Below are 26,711 nucleotides of genomic sequence, written 5' to 3'. Positions count from 1 at the left end.
AAAAAACCAAAAACCAAACCCCAAACTATTTCCCCACTTTCAAACTCTCCTGATAATTTCACATGTGCAGGCGAGAAATCCCTTATTGATGCCACAAAGATGCACTCAGATACCAGAATCAAAAATTTCACTACACATTCTCCTTAACAGGTCTTATTTAGTGTGAGCAGGTGGCGAGAAGGAAGCAGAGTAAGAGAGAAGAGGATTATTTTGGGAAAGGAAGCAGTAACTGTTACTAGTCTGTCAACTAGTATGAATGGTGGAAATCTGAATCATGCTTTTACTGCATGAATGGTTAATTCTGATATGCTCTTAAAAATGTGATCCTTTACAAAGGATGTAATCTTCCTGACACAAAAAAAAAAACCAGAAGAGCAGCAGGATCCGAAGCAGAAATGGCAGCGATAGAGTGATGGACAAGCTTCAGTTTTCTTTTTCTTAACCCCTCCCTACAACATTTTAGATGCTGGTCTCCAGGGCCTGGATCACACTTGGTAACAGAATTAGCCCATTGAAAGAAATGCCTGAAAGAAGGAAGGAGGCTGTCAGCCTGGAGTTAGGGAGAAATTACAGCTGCGCTTCTAGCTTCCCTGAATGGAAGCACCTCTGAATAAGCACTGCCAAGATGAAATCCTAGCAAGTAAATGACATATCTAGAGCGTGCCTATTCACTCACAGAGAGGTATTAATACAATGGTACAGATTACACACCATGGAAATTTCATGGCATATCTTCAACGTACAGCTTGCTGACACAACTCTGGGTACACTGTGCCTTCCAGACAGGAATTAAGAACCTCAACATCAGAAACAACCTCTCCACTGTGCAAGCAGAGGGCAAGTTCCTAAGCTAGCAGTAAATGGTGAGTATCCTCTGGAGTTAACAGTTTTTAAATGATCTTTTCACTGTTTAAACAAGTCACTTTCTATCTTGTGTTGTATCTCTGTGTCCACCCCTCCGGCTCTCATTCAGGGGTGACCACAGTGGTTTCTGCCTGCATGGAAGGGATGGCTCAGCTGCTCTTGCAGCAGCTGCTGAACCATTGCAAATTACAGTTTACTGTACTGAAGTATATGGAAATTGGTGTCTATCTTAGTACGTGGACTGTAAACCATGGTGGTTCAGCAGCTGCCTCACGAACAGCTGAGCCAACCCTGCAGCAAGGGTAAAAATGAAAGAGACAGCAAGAATGACTACAACAGCCCTTGGGTAAAGCACACTTGACTTAATGTTGACCTTTGGTGAGTTACACATTTCTTGCTTCAACTTCTCAGCTGTAGCGTGGGTAGTTTCTCTCCCACACACTTCCTAGGAATGGTGCTGCAAAGATGTGTGCACAATGCTATTAAAAATGCCACAAAAAAGAACGCAAAATGGGTGCTACTGCTGATTATACAAAGCCCCTGAAGAACACACACCATTCCAGTTCCTCCATTAACAAAAAGACTGACCTTGTACAATACTCTATATGTTTTGTACAAGGTATAACTATAGCACTACAGATGCAAACGAGTTCCATCACCTGATTTCCCCCCCCCCCCTCTTTTTTTTTTTTTAAAAAAAAAATCAATATATCACAGTAAGGTTGCCATACCTCCCTTTAAGGAAAAAAGCAAATGCCATTGCTACGCCTTAACCTCTGCACTACAGCCAGCCCTAAGTAGTTCTTCTGCAAGTAGTAATTTCAGATATCATCATAAGATGCAAGGCCTGCTGTTGCCATGTTATGCACATGCTTCCCTAGGACAAGCTAGATATTCTTATCAGCTCTGCATAGCAATTTCTCAGCTAGATATTTCAGCTGCCTCTGCTGCGCTTTTCAGCTTTTGGTGTCCATTCCAAAGCTATTTTAGTCCAGTTGTTATCTGTACTGCTGGTGATACGTCCTGGCTGCCACCATCTGTTTCTTTCTTTATAAAGATGTTCAATGGCTTCCTTCACTGGTTTGTCCCCTGGCTCAACATCTTGACACAAAGCTATTCCCCCTGCAACCTACTTTTTTCCATTAGCAGGAATTCTGTAATCATGCAAGAAACATTTCTAACCAGGATGTGAAAACAAGGGAACTACCTAGGGTGCTGCAATCAGAGATTATATATAACCTTCCCTCCTGTTTACCCTCATCCTTCCTCACAGTACAGGCATGGCTCAATTTTTTTCCAGCTCTTGTCTGTCTTCCCCTCCCACTACATGCCCACTTTCCTTTAGCTACACACTTTGTGACATCTATATTCACTGAAGTTGCAGCTCTCATATGGAGAGGACCACGCGGATACAAGTTTTCCTTGTACTTTTAATATATTCTTGTCAGGCATACATGAAGTAGCACACTAAAAGATGCCACATGCCCCTTAAACTCTACCAAATACACATAGCAAGGCATATACCCAAATAGCACAGTCATCCATTCTGTATGGAAATTCAAGAAAAATGAAGAAGGTTACAAGGTTACATTTAAAAACGTAACAATGGGATTTCCAGCTATTCAGATGCTCAGGGAAATCTAGAAATTCTTGTACAAATTTTTTTTTCACATGGTATAGAAAAAGAAGTCATTTAAAACCTGGATTTTACAGGTCTTTCTACCTTGCAAATAATATTCATTGCCTAGTACAGACTAGTTACAATATGATTCTTTATTCATCTCACTAGCTACATACTGGAGTAAGTACTTTGCCTATAATTCCATGTAAACATGTTTAATACTGGTTTTAGTTCCAAACGAGAATGAGTTTGTTATATGGCAAAAGAAGATGATAATTTAGATAATTTAGAGCTGTATTTGAAACGCCACACACAAATCCAATAGGAGTTCTGTTCACAGCACTCATCCGCAAGTACTTAGCGGTTTTCCCTCCTAAATCCCCAACCTGCCCTGTTTGTTTTTCAGACTTCTAACCCAGGAATCAAATAAATCCAAAAAAAACCCCAAAACCAACCAAGAATGCTGCCTGCCTTCCTCAAATAAGGAAGAGTTAAGTAGTGTTATTGGCAAGTATAAATAAGCAAGTACTACAGTTTCAATGTGTTAATCAGTTATCTAGAAGAGCAGGACTTTAATTACTTGTGTGCAATATACTCACAGAATAAAATTCTTTGGCATAAAAACCAGCTGAGCCTGTGAAATGAAAAATACCATACCTGCTCTTCACCTTTGTTGATAATGTTATCAAGGCTGCTTTACTATCTAGAGACACGCTGCTTTTTCCCTTATAGCTCACTCTCTCCCAGGATTGGTATTCTTTTACAGCTGAACTGAGGAAGAATTGCTCCTACATTCAATCAGGCTACGTCAAGGAAACCTTCTTGCATAGATTGGGAATAGAAAGAGGAATTTGCTTGTGTGTGGTTGCTGCCTCCATTCACTTTTTGCTTCTTCTGGAAAGAGCTGGAATAATGCTCTTTACGCAACCACAGGTGGGGTGGAATAAAGAGGGGGAACTGGGCCAAATCTGGACTTGGGAAACTACTGTAACAGAACTTTTCTTTGTCATTTCTAATACCTGCCCTTTCTTTTGCTTTCGCTAGATTTCAACATGTATAATTACAGCCAACAGCAGCAGGCAGTTGGTTGGTTCTTTTAGGAACTGCGCCCTGAACACACATGAGGTAAGTTACAGAAAAACCTGTTACCCAGTACTTGTTAGGAAAATATGAAGCAAAGGACATTCCAGAGAGACTCAAAAGCGAGGCAAAACATAACCAACCTAATAGTTCTAAAAAACCCCAGTGGGAACCACTGATGTCTGTCTGCAAAGCTGCATTCCTATTGACCTGCGTTCAGGAGCTCTCCGTTGCAAACCCCAGGGCTGCCAGGTATACCAACACAGCTACAAACCTTCCTGCCTGCAGGTACCCTAGAACAACCTCACCGATGGCTGGATAAATCCTGGTGTTTGGAAATTAATTTTGCCAGAGGCATTTACAAACAGCACCACCGTCACAGGACCTCCATCACCACCACCTAGCTGCCACGCCACCCACCTCTGCAGGCTCCTTTGCAAGGAGGCTGCCTGGCAAGCAGTGTCTGCTGACAGAGCCGGCGGCTATCAATTAAAATTAATTTATTGCTGCTGAGGTTTGGACTTACCGAGTTTGGCGGCCCCCTCTGGTGGGTACTCGGGGAACTGGCCCTCGGAGGGGACACTCACTGTCCGGCGCAGGCAACGGCCTTTGGTGGCATCTGCCTGCGGTTCCTGGACCCCATCCACAGGCACCTGCACAAAAAGGTTGACGACAGCTGTTAATTTGCTTATTTTTCATCATACTGATAAAAACCGGCTGGTTTTCAACTCATCCAGTAATAACTTCCAGATGCAGTTCGGCCTTCCCACGGCATCGCTGAGGCTCACCGGGAAAGCACCGGAGCGGTGGGAAGCGGTGGGCTGGTGCAGGTGTGCAGCAACCCGCGCCCCAGCAGCACCAAGTCAACGCAGCCGACCCATCTGACTAACAAGGCAATCCCTGCCTTTCCAAACTGGTTCTCCAACGCCAGACCCACTGCTATCCAGCCTTGCCCACTTCCACGCTGGGAAGTCAGGCGAGGCTGCTGGTCAGATAGCTACATGTGAAACTTGGATTACAAAATCGTTTTTACAGTCTTGGCACACATTCAGCAATCAGCTACAGCATGTCAGAGGAAAACGGGCATTCTGCTGGTCATACTGGACACATGGAGAAGGGGGATATCTTCTATGATTAAGTCAAACTCATCCTGAAAGTGGGACCTCGGAAAGCTCTAACAAGGGCTTGGGGTCCTCACTATTCCACAGTAACAAAATTCTGTACGCTAACTCTCTTTAAAAGCACTGAATGTATAAAGATCTTGTTTCTCTTCCGAAATTCTGGCAGAACTTAAGCCCGCAGGGTTTGCTCCCTGCCTGACTTTGCCTTTAAACACCTGCCTGGACAACTGCGTTGCTAGAGAGGTGCTTATGCTAAAAAAAAAAAAAAAAAAAAAAAAAAGTGGTAAATTACGCTACCTATCACTAAGGCTGCAGGGCATTCAGACAACAGCTAAGAGCAATAAAAGAGCCTAAGTGATACAGTCTCTTTGTCCAACAGCACATATGTCTGGGAACAAGAAACAAGCCTGCTGCACTCCTAATCCAATCCCAAAAAACTTACAAAGGGATGTGGAGGGTAAGGAAGAGAATCTAATTATTTTTATGAATTTATATGGACACCTTTGTGTATCCTGATTTTGTTTCTATGATCAGCATGAGCTAAATCAAGCATCAATTAACTTGCATACAGAAAAACAGAAAACTTCAGAGAGCTACCTGCTCGCCAGAGGTGCGACTCTGATTGCCCCAGCATGCAGACCACCGCCTTCCCCTGGTGGGCAACATTGCTGCCTAGCAGGAGGAACACTTCTGCTTTACAATTCTGAAGATTGTACACATAATTCTGAAGAAGTTTCCAAGTCAAGACAGCGAAGGTCTTTTAAACTGGCGAAAGGCTGGTCACCAAAGACTGGAGGCTGCAACTCTGGAACTGTCTGGAACACCAGGTTCTCTGCCCCTAGCAACTACTGTCTCTCCAGCTGGGTGGCCCACAATGGGCAGGCAGCTGGGGCCAGTACTGTCTTATACAGTGTTTCTGGGCCCCACACAGCCCAAACTGGCACGGGGAGGGGGGCAGCAGTGGGATATGATGGTTGATTAACAAGTCCAGATTGCATTTCCATCTCTCAACACGAGGACACCCCAACCGGGGAACTGGGAATTCCCCGAGCCTGCTGCCTGGTCCGCGTGGCTGTTGGGAGGAAGCCATACCCTGCTTCTTGCTGGCCTGCCTGATAACCATGGCTGTGACCATGGCTTTGCAGGTCTTTACGTGTTCAGATATTAAGTTTAGCTCAGTAGTAGTGAATTACTCCGCTGTCATTTTGACCGGGATAATTGTGCTACCGAGTTAACTGCATTTCTTGTTTTAACAACCCGAATAATCATACTCCTGATGTTTATTTGTTACCCCAACGTTATTTTGAGCTAAATTGTTTATCCCTGAAGCTGTTAGTCTGGTCTCTGTTACTGTATCTGGAACCTGTAAGTTGGCGGGGCTGCCTTAAGCCTTCATATTCAACAGCTGGAAAAACCCCAAGGATGAAGGAGAGATGTAGCATCCAGGGGCTGGAAGCAAGCACAACCCCTCAGCGCCCAAATCATCGCAGCGCACTTTCGACGAGGACACTGGCTTCAACAGTACAACTGCAATGCATGCAATTCGGCTATTTATTTTCATATAGGTACGTAAAAGACAGCTTGCAGCTAAAGCAATAGAAGCCCCTGTCTTATTTCCTGTGCTGCTTATCCTTTCATATCTTCAATCATCTCGGAAGACCAAGTATTAATAGCAAACAAAAAGTTATTATTCATTTTTACTGAAGGTTGAAAAAGATGCACAAGATACTGTACTATTTTAGAAACAGGCCACACTACAATGGCTCTCACAAACTAGTTTCGGCATTTCCTGACTTTTAAGCACTTAACATTCTCTTAAGGTCATTTTTTAATGCTATTTATTACCAGGCTGGTCTATTTGTCTCCTTCAAGCAGTGCTCATTTTTCAAAACAAGTTTCCCAAATCCCTAGTGGTTATTCTGTTAGGGCTATTTTCTTTGCTGGTAGATTTTTACAGCAGCTCCTTTGCCGAATGATCTCCGTGCAAAAGCACATTAGGAAGTTAAGCAGAGACTGATTTTGTTAGTTTGTGCCACATTCATTCCATCAGGTTCACATAGTAGATTTTCAGTTATCATCTGGAGGCTCCATTTAGTCTTATTCCCTTTTAAATGCTCTTCCGCTCCATCACGTCTTCTGCCTCTGCTGATTTCCTTCAGAGCAGTTTTTTTGGTGGGATGCTGTGAGCTGTGTTTCCAGAACAGCTATTACCAGTCACACCACATGCTTCAGCATACCTTAAAAGCATCGAGCTACCACCCTGCGATCCTCCTTTCGCAGTGAACTTGTTGTATCTACACCCAGCTGCTAGCTCTACACCAATACAGCTCCTGCAGGGTAAATTTCTCCACTGTTAGATATTTATTTATTTTTTAGCTGAGAAATTAATAATAGTCCCTTTTCTTTCAAGTATACCTCTTCAGTATCTGTGTGTGCTGTCAGACAGGTGATGACACATTCTTTTAATCCATCAACATAAAAAAAGCACTACTACCACCCTGATAACAGAGTATGTAAGAACAGCGACAACAGCCAAGGGGACGCTATGGATGTACTGACTTGCTGCTGAGGGTGAGGAAGAGAACGGTGAGTGAGGCCACGCTGTCCTTTGTGTCCTTGGGGAAAGCAAACAGGCTGCAGCACACCGGCATCGGTGTCAAAAACAAATCTACTTCTGCATACCAGAGATAGGATTTATCTTCAAAGAGGAACTGAGCCATTAACAGGAAGACTGACTGAGAGCTCAGGTCCTAATTCTGGGTCACTTGGCCTTTTGTACTTAACATTTTGCCCAGACTAGGAAAACACTGTTAGGTGTTTACACACCAAAAAAGGTTCACGGGTGTAGCTATGTTCACCTAGCACACGACACTCCACTCCAGCAAAAGATCTGCTTTTGTTCGTGTATTTACAGTGGCTTGAGAGAAACCTGATACTGTTTTATTTCACTCAATAATTCTATAAAATGTACAAGGAGCAACATTTTAATGCTACACAGCTTGACCTACACCAGAGAATATGCAAACATCCCACAAGTTTATTGACAAGGTTAAAATAGCCAAATAGGTAAAAAAGATCTCCCTTAAGCCTGCCTTAAGAGTGCCGTGTTATTTTAAGTAACACTCCTCCAAAACCATAGTCGTAGTCTATATTGATAAAAAAGAACTAACTCCAAGACTGCAGGACCGGTATTTATTATGTAGCATAAGATAAGCCTGCTCTTAGAAATACCGCTTCATGAAGATGGAAGATGAGCTGGGCCAGCAGCTCCGCACTCTGTGGGGCTGGACCCAGTTTTAAACAGGTGTATGAAGTGCTCCAGGAGAGGCCAAACTGATTCACAGCTGGGGTGGCACCAGAACACAAGGAAGTGCACAACTAAATACTGTGTAAACACCAAGTCAGACACCTGCAATCTTTCCGACCCTCCTCCAGCCCCTGCCATTCCAGCAAGCACTTCAGCAAAGGATCAAAGAGAATACGAAGTCTTGCAGAGTCAGGACTCTAACAGCAATTCAGGCTTTCAGCTCTTTTTTTATCCCCTCCATCCACGTTTGTTACCTTGTTCTTTGCCCTGCTGAGGCTTCACCACTTGGGATTCATCTGACCCTGAGCCAATGTGCCAAAGATGCTGATTCAGGGCTGGACTCCAAGCAGCGTCACTCTGGGACAAGAAGGTACGCAGGGACAGTCCAGCTGCCGATAATTTTGGCAATCCTGACAATTTTATCACAGGCCACATTTCACTGGCCATTTTCACAATTTAATGAGCACAGGTTCAGAGCTCAAACTCTAAATTCTTGAGCACCATCACAGCTCACCTGCCACTTTGAACATGCTTTGTAAGTATAAAATGCCTTTTTTATAATATCATTATTTATTTTATATACATAAAACAAAATAAACATATAATAATAAAATTCTGGTAGATGATGAAGAGATTTCAGAAGAAATAGGAATAATAGCTTTACAAGCATGTAGTGCTTCTTAAAGGCAAACAGAGCTAGGCTTTTTTAAAAAAAGAAAAAATTTCTTCATTGCAGATAGATTTTTCAAGATGGGAAAGACTATCCAAGACAAAAACTTGAGAACTGGCAACCTCTTCTGATCTAATAGTCAGGAACTTTGGAATCTTGTCAACAAAACAGTTCAATAATTCATTTAATTTTTACCTTCCTCCAGAAAGTTGTAAGCTGGCTAAAATTTTGACATAGAAATCCCCTTTAAAAACATTGCCAATGAGCATTTAATTTGGCCTTTTGGAAAATAAATAATTAAATTCATTTGGGAATTGAAGCAAATATTTTCTTACAACTGGGTTAAGCTTTGACAAACTCCTAGTTACAGGTAAAACATACCTGCTCTAAGACACCAATGTGATGAGCCTTTTGAGAACGGTAGTGGGCATTTCTGAAGACGCTCCCCTGGGGCCCCACGCATCAGTGTTTGCTCTTGCTGTTTTCTCTTGGGATCACCGCTGCCACTCCACTTCTGGTGTCAGTCACGGGAGATGGAAGAGCAGGAAACTGCATCAGAGATTACCTGCTGCTAGCCACTGTCACAGCACCAGTAGATCTTGTCACAGCAAACGTAGGTCTTGACTATCCTTTGCCCTTGATAAAAACCACCTCTAAATCCCAAGAAAGATGAGGGTTTGGGTACAGGGAGAAAAAAGGAGTCTAACACTGTGAGAAGCGTTGCTCATCTTCATTTCCAACTGAACATAAAATTAAATGATTCTGCAAGATGTGAGCCAAGCTAAAGACAACTAAAAAGCAGCCCAAAACCAGATGCGGCTATTTGTCACATCCCTCGTGAAAGTGCTGTGCCATGGATTATCCAAAACTATTCTTCATAAACACTGACTCATTCCCTCTCCCTGTTTACATGGCACTGATATTACAGACACTTTTACTGTGCCCTCACAGCTCTTACCCTATGGAACAGATTTCACAAATGATGAAAACATCCAAGTCTTCCTGACAGCAGGAAACTGTCTTCCGCGTAAAAAAAAACAACCACCTGATCTGCAAATGAATCAATCTAGACCTGTTCTCCTAGTCTTGGAAGATGGTGCTAGGTATTACCACACCATGATGTGTTGTAGTAATTGCACATCTCCTGTCACTCATGATACCGTATTTGCAAAATCATCTCTCATGTCCTTACAGAGATTCGTTTTCTTTCTACTTACTTTTTGGGCATCACTCCCTTCCCTTCATTAATAATCTCCATTATTCAGTCTCACCTATTTTCATCTTACAAAGTTGACAAGGTGTCAAGTAATTAATATTTTTCTACACTGCACAAAGTGCCACTGTCAGACTACTGTTGTCTAAGTAATTATAGATATTTCTGAATCAAGTTGTACGCCAGAATTTCCCTGATTTCCAGCCTACTCTTGTGCTTGCACAGCACAAAAATCTCTCTTGCACATACTCCATCTGAACTGCCTTGACAATAAATCCATAGTGGTGGGATGTTATAAGAAAAGAGTTTTCTTACTGCTCCATTTATTTCCTTCTGTATTGTTCCCTCAGTATTAAAAATCCATGCAATTCATAACGCTGTATTTTAACAGCATGAACTGAAAGAAACCAAACTTGGCATTATACCTGAAACAATCAAGAAATCCTTCATGTACCTGTTTGCATTTTGTAAATGTTTTCCTACTTTCTGGCTTTGACATACATACTTGCATAATGATTTTTAAAAGTATTATTAACATAAAACATTTCTGTTCCCTTTCAATTTCATACAGGCTAAGCTTCTTGGATTTTTAGTCCATGAAGTAACAAAGCAGATGCACAGAGAATAAAATGAGATGCTTCAGACTTGAAGTTTTCAAGTTACACCAGCCTTGTGATGATGCAAGTGCTCTCCTTCAGCTGCAAGAGCATTCTGCTGTTAACATCTCTTCCTTCTTCCCCCACACCCACCACCCTATTGATGGGTATCATTCTGTCCCTCACATCGTTTCTCAGATTTCTCAGATCCTCTTCAGCTGTCCAAAGATATTCTGAACTATCCACTCTATCAGCAATTTCCACGTTCAGAGCAGGAACCTCTCCATCTTCAACTTCTGCTGCCTACCACCTTGCTTTGGGTTAACAAAAAACCTCCTCCGGCATTACCTTTCCAATAATTTTACTCTAAACATCATCTCCAGTTTTCTCCTTTAAGGAACCTTCCCCTTCCTCATTCACCTGGTCTTTTGCTTAGGCTCCCTGTATCCGTGGTCCCACCCACGTACTTTTTGTGATCCCCTTCCTACATACTTTTCAATCATTATGTTCTTCCCAAGTGTCTCTCCCCATTGCTGCCTTAGGCCTTTGTTGATTCTCACTTCTAGATCACATTTCACAGAGCCTCTTCCAACTCTGAATGACTCGCCAAGTAAAATTTAACCAGGTTGCCTCCTCTTCCCTTTCTCAGGAAAGCTACCAGGAAAACTTCTGTTTCAGAAAAATTAGAAGGAGGTGCAAATCCAAAGGATCAGCTCTGTGCCTCTCTCAACTTGCAGTTCTACTCCTATAGGTTTAGTGTTTCTAGAAGGGATTGTACGTACACTGCCATGTGCACAGGCTCAAGGTAGGACGGCCTTTTATTTTCCTACAAAGTACTCATGACTCTGCAAGGAGTTCCTTTTTTCCTTTCAGTTAACAGTAGTGACAAATTACTTGGAAAATCAGAATGGCAAGTCTGACTCCAGCTACTAGCTTCTGAAACAGACCACACTGTCAGCAAGCGGAGTCACACCTGCACCAAAGGCATGTCTGCTTGGCCCATCTGCATGCAGCATTTCCCCAAACAAGTGGTTCCTCATTGTGATAGTGCGGGCAGGCTCCTTTGAAAGCACGCTGCAAAGATTTACTCTACTGCTTGATTTTTTGGGGCTACTCTGTACTTAAAACCCAGGCGCTGTATAGCCTGATACTGAATTTCTCCAGCTTCTGACAAAAAAACAGAAGTGTATTTAAAAATAGTATATAATGACTTAATACACCAGTGATATATCAGACTTCCCATATTTTCTCCTCAGGGTCTAAGCAAAAGACTCATCTTACTCCCAGCAAAATGCTTTCAGCTGTACGTAGCAGGAAAAATTAAAAACCCAGAAGTGCCTGATTATCACCTTCAGTTAATTATTTGTGATATAAGCCAGTGTTGTTTTCAATTGCATTTATTTAATGAGATGCATTCTCTTAGCCCAGCTGTGCTGGTACAGTACGGTTTTAGGAATAATTCTCACATGTCCTTAAGTTTCTTGAGTATATATTTTAATTCATTAGGTGACAGGCCTGTCAGACTAGGAAAAGAATTACAAGTAAACAAACATCATGATCCGGGCCTTCCATTTTCCCTGTGTTTGATCACCGTATCTCCTACATATTAGCATTGATGTTGTTCCCTTCTAATAACTCAAGTCCTTCTCTAAAACCATTTCCTCCTACTCTCCCTGTACCAGGAAATATTTCAGCCTTTGTAAATAAATCTGATCACTGATGAAGATGAATATTTAGTGTTACACCAGAAACAGGTCTCATATTCTCAAGCCTGCACAAAGCCACAAACAGAAGCTTCAAAAGAATCAAGAAAAACCAGAAACCATCAGGTTATCTCCAAGTGTAGGGAGCCATGGTATTAGACCCAAATTCACGAGCGTTTACATGTAATAAAATCTACTTCAGTAATCTGAAAAGCATCCTGTTTTATAGCACCTCCTGAAATATTTATTTTTAAACAGGGTAAATCTACAGCAGAATAATTAAACAAACAAACAAATCTAGGAGCATTATCAAATGCTTCTAAAGCTCATGTATTCGTGGCAGTCTGTAGACATCAAATATCACAAGAAAAAATATGATAGCGTAGTCTAGGAGAAGGGGATTATCAGCATTTGTTTGTTCAGCATTGCAATTAACTAAAACATTCCTATTCTTTAACCACATTGACACTACCTTCATGGCTAGGCACAATGCCAAGTACTACATGCTACACACACATACCCACCATACACACATTAATTTTATAATTAAAGCAAAGATGGTTGCAATAGCTTTGAGTATCCACGTCAGGAGGCACCCAATCTTCCTTGCTGCATCTAGCAAGGGAGGGCAAAGCTCTGCCTCAAACAATTTACCCTGTGACAGCAGCAAGGTGAAGGTAGCACACACCTTCTCTGCCCAGCAGTCCAACAGAAACACAGACAGACCCCTTTTTCCCCACCTTTATGTCTGCACCGCCGCGAGGAGGTAGGTTTACATAGTTGTGGTAACTTTAACTACTGTTAAAAGCAGCAATAACACAGGAAGATGTAGCGACAGACTTAAACACAGGCTGTAAAACTCCAGGAGGGAGTTCTGGATGCACACAGTTTGCTGTCACCTCTTCCATGCAACCAGCATCTGGACCAGCTGGATTATAACCGTGCACGCCCTGCCATCCATACACGGAACAGGTTAGCTCCCCTTTCCCCTCCTTTCACATCTTCCGCTAGACTCACAAGCAAAATAAGAGGGAGATGAAAAAAGCTGCCTTTTCATTTTACCGATAAAGGCCAGAAAGTAAATTCTGAGTAGCCAACGTGAACTTCTCTCACCTCTTTCTCCCTGTTGAGCAGTACCAGCTGGCTGTCCGTCAGGATGCAGTACTTCCTCTCCCATGTTGTCGTTTCAGTGTAGGGGGACTGGCCGCAGGACAGTCGGTGTGTAGGTGGTCCTTTCACATCTGTGAACAGAAAACCGTGATGCCAGAAGCGTTAGCATATGTCATGAACCTCCTCCTTTGCTTTTGCTGTTCTGCAGCTAGATGTGAAGCAAAACTGCAATCCGTACTTCACAGCGCCTGTTTCAGCACATTAAAAGACAAAATGCTAATCCTGGGAGGCACCCATGTGGAACGCTATGTGAGATACACTATGAATACTTATCTATAGCATGGCTTACAAAAATGGCAATACTCAAGATGAATATAAATGTCTTTGTCAAAGACTGAAATACAACCAAAAGACAGGACGAAGAGCTCTCGTGAAAACTTAATCTTCCCTCCGCTCCCTTCTCAAAACCTAAAAGGGGTAAGGGCTTTCAATGTGCTTTAAATCTTAACAAACTAGGTTATTTGAGACTAAGTATAGAGAGACATAGGAAAGCAGATGGGGGTCAAGGAAGGCAGACTTGTAAAAAAAGGGGGGGGGGCAGAAATTAAAGGGATGAAAGTTTAATTGAGAAGTGCTTACTAGCATCTTTTGGTAGGGAATCTCTTTGACTGAATTGTGACAGATAGGAGCCTTCCAGCATTTTCATTTAGCCACAGCCACTATAGTGAAAAAACCTCGAAGAAACCAACCAACTAACCTAAAACAAACAAAAAAACCCACCACCCCACCCCCCAAAAAAAGCCCAAAAAAAGCCCCCAGAACACCACAAAAACCCCCCACCATAACCCAAACCAAAATCCAACTTGTTTGGCTCTCAGCGCTGATCTTTTAAAAATTATTTTTAAAATCAATTTCCCTTAAGTCTCTCAGTCTTGAGCTACGTATCACATCGCACCTCTCGCTACCAAGAAGTTTCCTCCAAGACTGGGAGGGGGAAGCACATGAACAAGCGCAGCAGACAGACCGCACTGCCCAGCAGCCAAACCCAAAAGCAGAGAACGCCATGGAGCAGCGAGGTACTGTCACTGCGATGAGAGGACTGGGTGCAAAGGCGGCCACCCTGGGAATTCAGGTTGTCAACTTATAAAAATCTCTTTACAGCAGATAGCAATGCTACATGAATAATAGACAAGAGGTGGTATGCAACAGAGCCATGGGTGGCACCATTTATATACATTTAGAGAACAGCTTCAAGTCATCTCTTTCTGTTTGAGATTAAGTTCTGGTTGCTTTCTAACATTAAGTTTCGTTTTTATCTTGCATTTTAGTTTTATACAACTTTACTTGCATCGATCTAAAAAGCAATCGTTCTCAATGTACATGCTGTAGACTCCTCAAGTCCCCGGACGACCTCTAAGGGGTCTAAAACAGACGCTACAAAAATCCCGGGAATTGCTGCAGAGGCACCTGGGCCCTTCTTCACGTATTTCAGGAGCCCGTTAGGCAAAAGGGATGTTGAAAACCATTTTAAAACCACGTTAGCTTCCTTTTAGTATGCAGGCTAACCCAGTGCTCGCACAGAGCCAAGCACAGCTGCTTCTCGTACCTTCTACCCAGCTTCACCACTAGAGGCCAGCGAATCCTCAAACACCCAGCACCTCCCCGGCTGCGGGGAAGAAGCGGTACGTACTAACTCCAAACGCGAGCATTAAGGTTTGAGTAACCAGCCCCTCCAACCGACCGCACTCCTTGCAGACCTGGTGTATGCCAAATCCCACTTCACTGCTAAAAAAGCTGCAACATCTTCATGCTCTTTTGGCCACAGCAGCTTTTCCTCTGCATGTAAAGGAACGCATCGACTTCTAACGCTGGAGAATTAACTCAAAAGATGGCTTTCAGTACCTGTTTCAGCCTGGTATTGCATTAGGATTTTTGTGATCACTCAGAAGAACGCTTGAAGCAAGCAATCTCGTACTTTTAAGCAAGAAAAAGAAGAGGACTGCATGGCTAACACTGCTCTGAATAACAAATGAACCTTTGCTCCCTTCATTTCACTTGAGATCGTTCAGGGAAAAAGCTGCAAATCAGAATCAGGCTCCACACTGCTACCCCTCCTAACAAAGCTTGTGTTCCGATAGTGACAAGCAACACCATGTGCCTTGAAATTGCCCGAAACTCTGTTTAGGTGTAACCACGATTAAGGGAAACCACCACAATCTCTGTGAAGCAAAAGTGGATTTGTGTAAAATGCTGGAACACAACTTTCTCACAAGTTACGTTATTTGTCCATCTTACGGACATTAACCCTCCAGGTAGATTTCTGGCACAACTGCCACTCCTATTTATCATGGCATCCAACCAAAACCCTGACAAGACACAAAACAAAACCACTGTTGTTCCTGCTTAGACCTTGGTTTCCCAAACAGCAGCTCACAAACCCTACCCATGCCTAAGCAAGACAAACCTACGAGCAACGGGGCTGACAGAGGGAAGACGAGCGAGCAGGATGAAGCCACGAGCTCCCAGCACAAGTGCGCAACAGAAATGGGAATGCCAGAGCTCTAGGGATTCAGTCTTTTGGGTAATGAAAGCACATGATAAATCACCAAGGGAATAAAAGGATGAAGGCATGCCCTGTCCTGCTTATGTGGGTGGGCTAGCAGCAAGAGAGTGCCTCCAGCTGCTATACTGAGCGACAACCACGTAAACTATATTTTGAACTGCTGGTAGACTTTCTCATGGCAAAACCCCAAACCTTCTGGACCATTAGCTCCAACGCAGAATCTACAGTCACGACTCACCCAGCCCCAAAAGACTTTAACATTATAATTTCTACTAACTACAGGCCTTGGCAGGATACCATCCAACTGATCTACGGGCTGCACAAAGGAATTAAAGAACAGAACGACTTCTTCCACTGCAATAACAACTCCAGGACTTAAACTGAGTCATCAGGCGCTGCAGGCCAGCCACGACTCTGCTGCCAAGTGGGTTGGCTACGTTGGAACAGCTTTCCACAGGCTGCTGGCAGAGTAACATGCCATCTCTGTCTGGAGCTGTCTATCACCACCAGAGAACACACAGCGTTAATATTTTGTGTTTGTATTGGTATCCTTTTGAACACATGTTGGGACACAGCCCCACCACCCCTGCAGGCTGACCAAGCACTCTCTTCAAGAAAGAGGAGCACTTGCAAGCTGGTTTTCTGATGTAGCAGATCCCAGGACTTCAGTCCTCTCCCCAAGGCTGATGGTGCAAGCCCATCTTGAAAACTAGGTGGATGTTGAATACACATTACAAGAAAACTCACTGCAACAAAAATTGCAGGATAACTTGGGTGCATTTGTCCCACCTATTTAAACTATTTCTCGCCTAGCCCTCCTGCGTGGTTGACCTCTTCAGAGCCTCTCGCAACAGCTGTAACTTCAAAACTAACTCTGAAGTATGTTACCAGTTTAGACTGAAGACTCTTTGGGACTTTACACAGTATCACATAGACGCTTGGTCACTTCACAAACCCTGTTCTGCTTTCTGGTACTCTTTATCTTCAGTTTTCATTTTACATTCTTGGCTCCAACTTTTCACGTGAATGCAATAAAACCCACCAACTTCTTCCACTAATGCCCCATAAAACTAATTTACCACCACTGTTTGAATTGCTGCGGAAGCGAATGGCAAAAGTCCATGTGTAACTGGGACCCCTTACGCTTTTGGGAAAGGCCAAAAAAGTCAGGGCTGTCCTTTCCCACCTGGGGGCTCATACAGGAAGGCTTGTGCTTTGGAGGGTAACTCACTGATGAATGCCATTTTGGGCAGGAGCTGGAGGAGAGATCAGGGAGGTGAATCTGAAAGCTCCGAGTGTGCAGATGTTACACGTGGGATAGGCTCATGTAGCCACACACCTAAATATGCAAGTTCTGGTGACAGAAGATTTCTTTCTCTGGTCTGATGCAATCTTTTCCATTCTGCATCACTACAATGAGGCATTCAAGCAAGCAGATCAGTTAGTCTACACACAGGATTAAAGGTCATGCCTTATGTGCCTTCAAATGCTAATATCAGTTAAGTAACAGCTTGGAAAAAATCCCCTTTTCAGTACATCCTCCCCTGCTTGAACTGAGAAGCGCATCGCTGCCCGCCTGCCACATAGCTAGTTTGGAAACTGCATTGTTTTTCCTCAGGGGTCTGAAATATTATTAAGCATGTTATAAATATTCACAAAGCTCCATTTCTCTCAGCCAAATGACAACTCGTACCTTATTATTCTTTAACTACAGAGCTTATTTAAAAAAAAAAAAATAAAGGGGGGGGGGGGGGGGAGGAACAGTTATGCCATAACCACCTAACAACAATAAAAAAGTGTTGACTGGTGCAGGGCAAGGGAACAAGGGAAGAAGCAGCCAGCCAGTTCCAAGCTGATCCCAACAGAAAGACTAAAACATTTTACAAAAACTGACAGCAGTTCAGCAGCATTTAGGGAGTAGTACTACTGCTATCAGATGGGAACATCTCTGAATCTTCCATTGCAAGTATGCAACAATTATTTTTATAAAAATTCCAAATCCATTTGCCAGTGGAGAGTATTTTCCAAAAAGCAGGCAATGGGCAGAAGCGGAAAATTTCCAAAAGATGACAGGCATTTCAGTATCATTTAGTCCCCATTTAGCTGTCGCTCTTCTACAACCAGAAGAGCAGCATCTCCTCTCCTCTCCTCTTCAGAGCTAGTGAGAAGTACAGAATTAGCCGAAATCAAGCCAACAAAACTACATTAAAGGTAAATTCATGCCTTCGGTCTCTTTGCCAAAAAGCGCTCTCTACCTACCATCAATAAAAACACAAATAAACCTCTATCCCAGTGATGACAAGCTCAACCCCTGGCACATGTCAAAGCTCCTTTTTTGAACCACACTCTTCCTACGGTGAAATCAAGGGCTTACTGAAGTACTTGCCAAATTTTCATCAACTTTATTAGGGTCCGTATTATGTTCCTAGTATTTCCAAAGAGGAGCTGCCAAGCAGCTGAGTAACTAATGCAGTGGCCAAGTCTGTATGCAGGGAGGTTTTTTCCCCCCCGAAGAGAGATTAGTAGGAGCCCTAACACCTTTTGACAACAGGTCTACTTGCCCAATGTCTGTGTTTCCATGGTGTTTTATGTACTTACCATAGAGACAGGACTCAGAGAACTTTAGGTAAGTGCTGTTGTCTGAGAGCTTGTCAGTACCCCAACCTACCCAGCTGTGTGTGACCACGCAGTCCAGCTCAAATAATCAGTCTGAACCTTCATCAAGCAGTTGAACAGAAGCTGAAACAAGCCTTACTATTGACACGAAGCTTCAAAGACTAACAGCAATTAGAAGTCTTCCCCTAAACTTAGGTCTCTAAAAGCTGACTAAACTCATGACTCAAAGGAAAGACAGGGCAGAAAGGGAAATATACCACATCTCAACATGGTTCATTCCCTTAAATCTGCATCTTGTAATAAGGCAGGATTTCCGCAGAAGAAGTCACTAATGTGTGTGAAAATAAACAGCAAGAGCACAGTTACATGACATACAGCTGTGTGTGTATATGCAGCTATTTCAGACAGCTGCATGACACTCGGATGATCTGCAGGATCTGGATTTAGAACAGAATACAAGCGCCACTGCCCTCAGAGCAGAGGCAGGCGGTGGAGCAACCCTGGCTCAGCTAAGAGAGGGACAATCTCTCCACATTTACACAGAGCAGATGACGACAGAGGTCAGTTACTGAGGGTCTGCTAGGAAAACCACAATCAAGACAACTTCCACTTTTCTCTCATGCTGATATATATAGCTTTTGTTTACATTTCTTACTACTCAAACAACTCCCAGCCATATGCAACGGTTTCTGATCCAAGCAGGACTACAGACGAGACGCTATCAGAAACAACTGTTAAAAGAAAACCTATCATGATGCACAAATTCACTTGGGAGAAGGAGGGGACACTCACTCATCCTCCAAGTTTGTACAGACAAGCATCACAATTTCCCAACACAGAACATACAACAGTCACGAATAATTGTACAATACGATAAGGAAATTTCAGCACATACTCTGTGTGGTAACGCAGAGACTCACATGCTACAGAGAAAACAGGCTGCTCTTAGGGTTGATTTAATTCTCCTCCGAAGCAAAACACACTTAAGAGACTTGACTAGTACACATTATAGAAATAAAACCAGGAATCCTGCCATTTTATTTCAAATCACAACATGGGCACAACAAAACACAACAACTGCAGGTGTTCTAGGAAGCTTCTTGTGGCTACTGTGAGATACAGCATTGCTCACTTGCCCCTCTAAATCACTGTGTGGCACAGCTCCATTTCATTTAAGAGGTACCTACATTTTCGTGGTCAGCAACAGATCTCTCGGCTGAAGTAGGTGTTATTTTAAGTGTAGAAAGCATGAGCAGATCCTTTGGGATGAGAGGCACGCTATTTATGTAGGATGTTATTACAGCGGTAAGTATCTAGTGTGAATTCTTTCTGTTATATTTAATAGCTGCACTCAACAAACTTCATTACACATGCAACGACTAGCCCTCAATCCAGCTGAACCCAGTTGCTCTCCTCTGGCAGCTGCATCCAGCGATAACCATATTCTTGCGTGGAAACCTAATCTTGCGTGCGGGTAGGAGGTAACGAAAGCTTAGTCAAACCATCAGATTTCAGAGATCTCAAAAGCTCTCACGACAACTGGCTACAGCCAAAACGCTACCTGGAAAAATCTGTTTTGCACAGATTAAAGCCATAAAAGGCTTAAGTAGGTGAAAATGCTATTTTAGAAGCTGGCAGAAGCCATGACCGGCACCATGACTTTCTCAGATCCCAACGTATTTGGCACCACAACATGAATTCTTCACAAGATCTTTACTTCTTCTAGTATAGGCCAATGTTGCCAATCTAACCTATTAACTTTCCGCTACTCTCTTTATTGACTGGCAGTGATCAGGCACAGCCTAAAAACTGGTTTTCCATTATCCCAGTAGAGAACCTCATAAGGCACAGACAGATTCACACAAAAAACCTGCTCAGTCAGGTGCAGTTGTCCGGCCCTGTACCCTCACGGAAATACCACTGTGACAATTGTTCTGCTTCTTCTGTGTGCTTCCATTTCCCTACCATCAGTATGCCAACTCTGGGTGAAGGAACCTCTTTTAAATTCAGAAGTGAGAAGTCTGAAGCTTTCTGCTGCTCGACTGCTGGGTAAGGTTTTGAGGGCTTTTTCCCCTCCTCTGAATGAGGACTGTATGTCTCTTCTCCAAACAGGTAAGGGCACAGCTTTTTTCCACCAGCTGCTGGAAAGCTTTGATGAAATCTGTGGTGGGATGGGAGAAGGGTCGCCTTTCTGCTCTTAATTTCTCAACACAGAGAAAACAAGATTAACCTTTAAAGCTCAAGGAGTGAGCATCAATGTTTTGCCTACTATCAAAGATACCAGCCCGATTCTTAAATTTCCTACAGATTTTCAGCATTAAAAAAAAAAAAATACTGTCAGGAGCAATTTTTATGTGGGAAGGGCTAAGCCATCAGAGTAGTGAATATCTAATAGCCAGCCAAGGGCTGTCTCCTTTGCAACTTGCAGGAGGCAAAATACAGAATGCTACTGTACAACGAGGCTGGCATCTCCCAGAAGGATGAGCTCTTGCTGCCTCTCCTCTCTGTTGCTGACATCATTCCCACTCCTTCGTTCCTTCGCTAGGAGAGATCTGACTTGTTTGTACAAGAGACGGCCAGCAGTGAGCCAAGGTACAGCAGGCTTACTCCCCCAGCTGAGCTCCCAGACAGCTCTGCCAATTTAACTTGGTCCCGACTCAGTACATCTGCCCCATACTTGCAACGTCACCACTCTGCTCAGTAGTTTTCACACCAAGGCTGAGACTATGGTAAAGATCAGCCAAGATCTCCCCTCTCATTTCCCTCTAACACATGCAATTCAAAAACTAAACCTTTCCCAAGACCTGTGCTATCACATTTACCACCCTCGGCCCCTAACATTTGCTAAAAGGGCTCAGTGTTCCCCGGTACCCAAGCGCTCTGCAGAAGCTCAAGAGCACAAATTCAGTTAGGCCACAACCATGCAAGCAGTTTCACCACGACTTACTTTTCAAAAGGGAAAATCATGGAGTTGTTCCAAAAAAGAAACCACAAGTCTTAAAATCTTACGAGTAGTTTAGCAAGCAGATGCTGAGTGTGCCAACAGTCTTGAGCTTTCTTGCAAAGGTCCTAAAAAATGAAAGCTAAGGAGCTAGCAACAGCAGCAAAAATTAGGTATAAAGCTAAAATTGGCCTGGCAGGGTAATTCTGATTAGAAAGCAGAAAGCCACACCAGCGCACTGTCACCGCACTGTCACCGTGCAGCTGCTTTGAGCAAAAGGTGTGGGAGCTCTTAATAGCAGTTTAACGCTGCCAATTAGCTTGAACACTGCTGAGCTCCTCTAAGCTTCTTACATGCCACATAGCTGATTGCTAAACTTACAAAGGGTAATTGATCCTCACTTCCCTCAGCTGCACCTCTGTCCCTGTTCTCATGGTCTGTACCCAGCCAGGTTTGTGAGAGACGGCATGAAAAGATGTGTCTATCAGAAGACATCAGCACCTTCTTGAATGGATCAGTGCCAGCGGGCTCAAATCATGCAGTCACCCCCGCGCTTCATAGCTCGACAAGTGGAACCAGAAAACACGAGCCAGTCAAGGTGGGGACCTTACAAAACATGCAGGTGTGCTTCATGCTCAGCCCAGCCCTCCCATGCGCGCCTGCAAACAAGCAGCTCATTGTGCAGCCCTGTAAATCGCATGACATCACCAGAACAGAAGCTGCTATCTGTGTAAAAACACAATTTGGTTCCCAGGATACCTAAGATTTCAAATAATCCACAGTTGCTCAAAGCCATCACTGTGACCCTTCCTACCATACAAAGCAGGTTTTCCTTCCTTCTTATTCAGTTCTCGTTCCCTGCCCTGCTCAGGACCACTCATCTTTGCTCCTGAATATTAAGTACATTTTTCTCTCACAGTTAAATTCCCACTTGGCCTACAAAACACTTTGGAATCTCCAAACAGAAATGGTTATTACAAACCTGCAGAGAGGATTATAAAAGATTACATGTCCCTATTACATAGCTGCCAAGTTCTGAGAAGATTCTCAAGTGACACTTCTCCCCAAAGCAAGGAGAGGCTTTCGTGAGAGGTTCAGGAAGCAGAAAATAGAGAATAGCAAAAAAGTTAATTATTCGTGGGAGAAAATAAATCTGCAGTCTTTCCTCTTAATTTATGCGTGGTCCTTTTCTTACCCAGCACTATACCCTTTCCCCTATTCTTTTCTCCATAGCGCTCGCTCTCACCATCCCCTAATCTCCATCTTACAGCCTCTTCAGCACCAAGCACCCAGACTAGGCTGTTCCCTCTTCATCCTTTGCAGCAGTGCAGGAAGACGACAAGAGGGAAAGCATCCTGAACTTAAAAAGGACCTTGGCCCAAGGCAGCTGTGACAAAACCAAAACAATTTAAGACCAAACACTGCTTAGTCCCTGCACATTTTTTGGGTGCGCAAAAAAAAAAAAAAGTACTACTGTACTTGCAGTCAAAGCTAAACACGTGTACCACAAGCAGCACACAGAGCTGCTTGGCAAAAGCACCACTACAGCTTTACCCCCCTCCCTTGCCAACAAGGCATCAACCAGCTGACATTCATCTGTCACAGACCAGTTTCAAGTGAGCAAGACCCTTTTGCCTTTGTCTGCCAAGGAGGGAGGTATGGGAAGAGCAAAGGCAGAGAAGCATTTCTGCTGAGACAAGAAGCCGCCACAGGAACAGCCAAGGTGATGAGATAGTGACCACAACAAGTTCAAGATGAACAACTGAAAAACAAACCCACCATCTTTCAGGCTTTCACGTGCAGTTTGGATTACATCATGCAGGCTATTTCTTTCAGACATTGTTATCTTTGGTTTTCCTTCAAGAAAACCAATATATTCATTGTTACTGATCTGAACAATCTCAGCCCATAAACTTGAATTTCTCAGAGCAAGGGCAGGATTGCTGAATCCCTCCTCCCTTAAACCTACTTCTACAGAAACACCGTCTCTGTGGTTTCAAAAAACCAACCCTCTCGGTGTGTGGTGGTTTTCATGACGAGAGAGAAGAATAAAGGAAAAATAAAGAACAAAAAAATCACAAAGCTCTCGGGTGACACTCTCCCCTACCTAGGGGTTTTAAATGCTTGGTCACCCTGCCATCGCTGCACAGCCTGTTGCTGCCATACTCTGTCAGCTCTTTTCAGCTCGAACATTTCTCGAAGCCTGAGTGTGCACACAAGCTATTAAGTGCTTCTTCTGGCTTTTCTTTTGTTTTGCTTCAACAAACTTTTGGGGAAAAAGAATACAGGAGTTGTGACCACTGCTGTTGTCTTAGACAAGTTTATTTCCCTTGTTGAAGGGTTCACAGGCCACTAAAATCTACTACATCTACTGCAACGATGTGCTTTTTGGTTTTTGCATATTATCCAGGCCATGCAGGCATATAGACTAAACTTAGCTTTCTTATTTTAACCACTTAAAACAAATGACTTAGTAAGGGACCACCTCAAGGGATTCAAATATAATGTAAAAGAAGCCCTCCAGTACTCCCCATGCTATTGAAAAAGACCCACGCTCCTTCCTTCTGGCATTTTTAAAATGTTTTCAGAAGAACCTGGAACCAGCTATTACACACCATTTCGTTGATTTGACCTACTTAAAAACAAAACCCCATACAAAAGCACCAGAACACTCCTCATTCCATTTTTCTCCCTAATGTCTGAAAAGTCTTCATACATCTCAGTAATGCAATGCTAATATACAAGGGACTGGATATTTTTTCATCCTTTAAAGGTAGTTCAGACACAAAACTTTAGAGGAAGGAGACCAGAGCTTACATAATTGCAGTGGGGATTCTTAGCCATATTTAGATTTATGCAAAGAGGTGTCTTATTGCAAATAATCTGAATCCTACATTTAATCCAGTACAGCAAGGTAATGACCTGTAATACCTCTTTTATCAGCTCTACTCTTTAACCTTTAGCTAAAGGTTATATGAGGTTAGCTTCCCTTTGTAATTTAACCCAGCTATTGTACCTGGTCTTAGGGAGGGAAAGCTGGCTTTAGGAGAAAAATCCACTTTGGGTAAGTGTAAGGAGGTCACCACCAATGTGGTCAAGGCAGGACACCGAGTCGCTGGCTCACAGCAAGGTTCAGGAGCCTTCCAGCTCACAGCTCTTTGCTCTCCTTATTGCTACATGATGTCAGTATTCGCAAATTGAAGTTCAATTTTGTTCTGAAATCTCTGAATACAGCAGGTGATTTCTTTCTTCTTGCTTACTCTATATGGTGTTGAGGGAAACTGTGAAAGAAAGAGGCAACGTGGGAAGAAATAACAGTGCCAGGGCAGAGAAATTGCAAGTGCTAAGCTAACACTGTGTCAGGGGAAATACATTCTCGTAGGCCAGCTCGGTTTGGACACCTTAGCCATGCCGCGATCAAGGCTCCCGAGATACCACCAAAACAGGCGGAACAGGTTTACTATGCTTTTGGCAAACCCAGGTAAGCATGATTAATGTATCCTTTGATGATGGGCTAGCTAATTAAAAGGATCGGTAGCTAGGGTGCAGTATTTCAAGTATTCTTCAACTGGGTTTTCCCTCTACTTAATATGTTTCCTTCTCTCTGCAGTCGGCTCAGCTATGAAGAATAAAGGCAACCTCACATCCTCAGCCCAAACACCCAAAAGCCCACACCTACTTAGTACTCCCTCCTTACTCCTGCTATGTTAACCGAGACCTGCAAAATACAAAGCTTGTGAGGACAAACCCTTTTGTTATACACTATGCTGCTTTTTAGCTGACTTATCTGATGCTCGGTGGTAATGCCACAAACCCCCTAAGCGCAAACATACACTTGTTCCCAATGCCTTCCCTGCCATGTGTTTTGCAAACTCACACCATGAAGCCCCCCCAGCAAACCCAAACCCCCTTCTACCAATCAGAAGGGTAAAGCCACAAGTGCTCATCTCCAAAATCCTAGAAGGAGAACAAACGAACCCAATAAGGATAAATAACCAGTGGGGAGAAAATGTCTTTCCTACAGCAATGCTAAACAGAAATGTATATGTCACAACCTTGCACAAACAGGACTGATAACACCTAATTAGCAGTCCTGCTGCGCAACTGCATTTTGTAACAATAAATCCAACCAGGTCTGGAGGAGTGGGAGAAGGGAACCTTTATATAAATATAGTAATTTTCATCCAGTTTGAAGAGATTTGCTTTATGTTACTGTTCTGTGGGGTTCCGCCCCAGTAGGAATAATCAACCCACACAAGTGATTCTATGAGTTATTACTGAAATTAATTTCGCTCCTATTGGGAAACAATTTACAAGGGGAGCACAGATTTTTATTAATTAATTTACTTTTAAATCGAAATACTAAGAATTCTGTTTGCTGCCAGAAGATGGGTGGAGAAGGTAAGGAAAGTTCACATACCCAAGAGACTTATTAACTAGAACCAACTTGGACAATACATTTGAGAAGCATTTCCTTCCAGCTACTGTAGATAGCTCTCCTTAACATGCCTTTACTTAAGCAGCCAATTTTCCACCACTGAGTACAATGAGATTTCAAAACACACACGAAACCAGAGTATAAACAGACACAAACAACCACTTGGTGATATAACAAAAGAACATACAGGGCGAAAAAATCGAGCTTCTCTATTTTCTGCCCATTATAAAGTATCTTGGCATTGGAAACATATTCCACTCCACACACATCCACCTTTTTTTTTTTTTTTTAAGTGACAGCATTGTCACAAAATACCCTGCTTAGCTGTCTTTGCAATGGTGTTCTTGAACAAAAATTAATTCTGGGGGTTGAGGGATAAATTCCACCCAATATTATCGTACAGGGAATCGCATTTCAGATAAAACAAGCAGCAGTTGATAAAGCATGAATGAAGCTCAGCACAAAGACAGCAGGAGGGAGCGGTGAATCAGGCAGAGCTAGTCCACACTAGCAGTACAAAGCAAGAACATCTAAAATTCGTATGAAGACCTTGTCACAGACAGCAGGAATGACAAACAGATGAGAGGCAGCACCAAAGAGGGAAAGATTAAGGAACAACTCCCTTTTTCCAGAGTTTTAGCTTGGTAAAAGACAGGCGGTGCTGCTTCCACATCGTTAAGAGCTGGATGGTACCCTGCCCCCAAACCCCTGACGGATGTCAAACTTATTTTGGTACTTCTCTGGCGATAAAAGCCACGCATGGCATCTTGTTCATTTCCTCCTTACTACTTAGTCTGCCAAAAACTTTAAGCTCTGCCTTCCTTGCCACTTCTACAGGCCAGTACTATTTATTCTGCTCTCAGTGACT

At 43.1% G+C, this 26,711-nt stretch overlaps 1 protein-coding gene across 8 annotated transcripts in view; it reads right to left on the bottom strand.

Annotated features, from left to right (window-relative positions):
* The window catches only part of RASAL2 (RAS protein activator like 2), a 187,249-nt gene that overhangs the window by 90,129 nt on the left and 70,409 nt on the right, over window positions 1–26,711 (bottom strand). For all 8 annotated transcript variants that reach the window (XM_040610596.1, XM_040610597.1, XM_040610598.1 and 5 more), the window contains exons 2-3: window positions 13,289–13,416; window positions 4,092–4,218 (exon numbers count right to left, since the gene is read on the bottom strand). In XM_040610596.1, coding sequence (XP_040466530.1) covers window positions 4,092–4,218; window positions 13,289–13,416 — 255 coding nt within the window. The remainder of the gene's footprint in view (window positions 1–4,091; window positions 4,219–13,288; window positions 13,417–26,711) is intronic.

The sequence above is a fragment of the Falco naumanni genome, chromosome 11 (assembly GCF_017639655.2).
Source record: "Falco naumanni isolate bFalNau1 chromosome 11, bFalNau1.pat, whole genome shotgun sequence".
Taxonomy (NCBI): domain Eukaryota; kingdom Metazoa; phylum Chordata; class Aves; order Falconiformes; family Falconidae; genus Falco; species Falco naumanni.
This window is presented reverse-complemented; position numbering and strand designations above follow the sequence as displayed.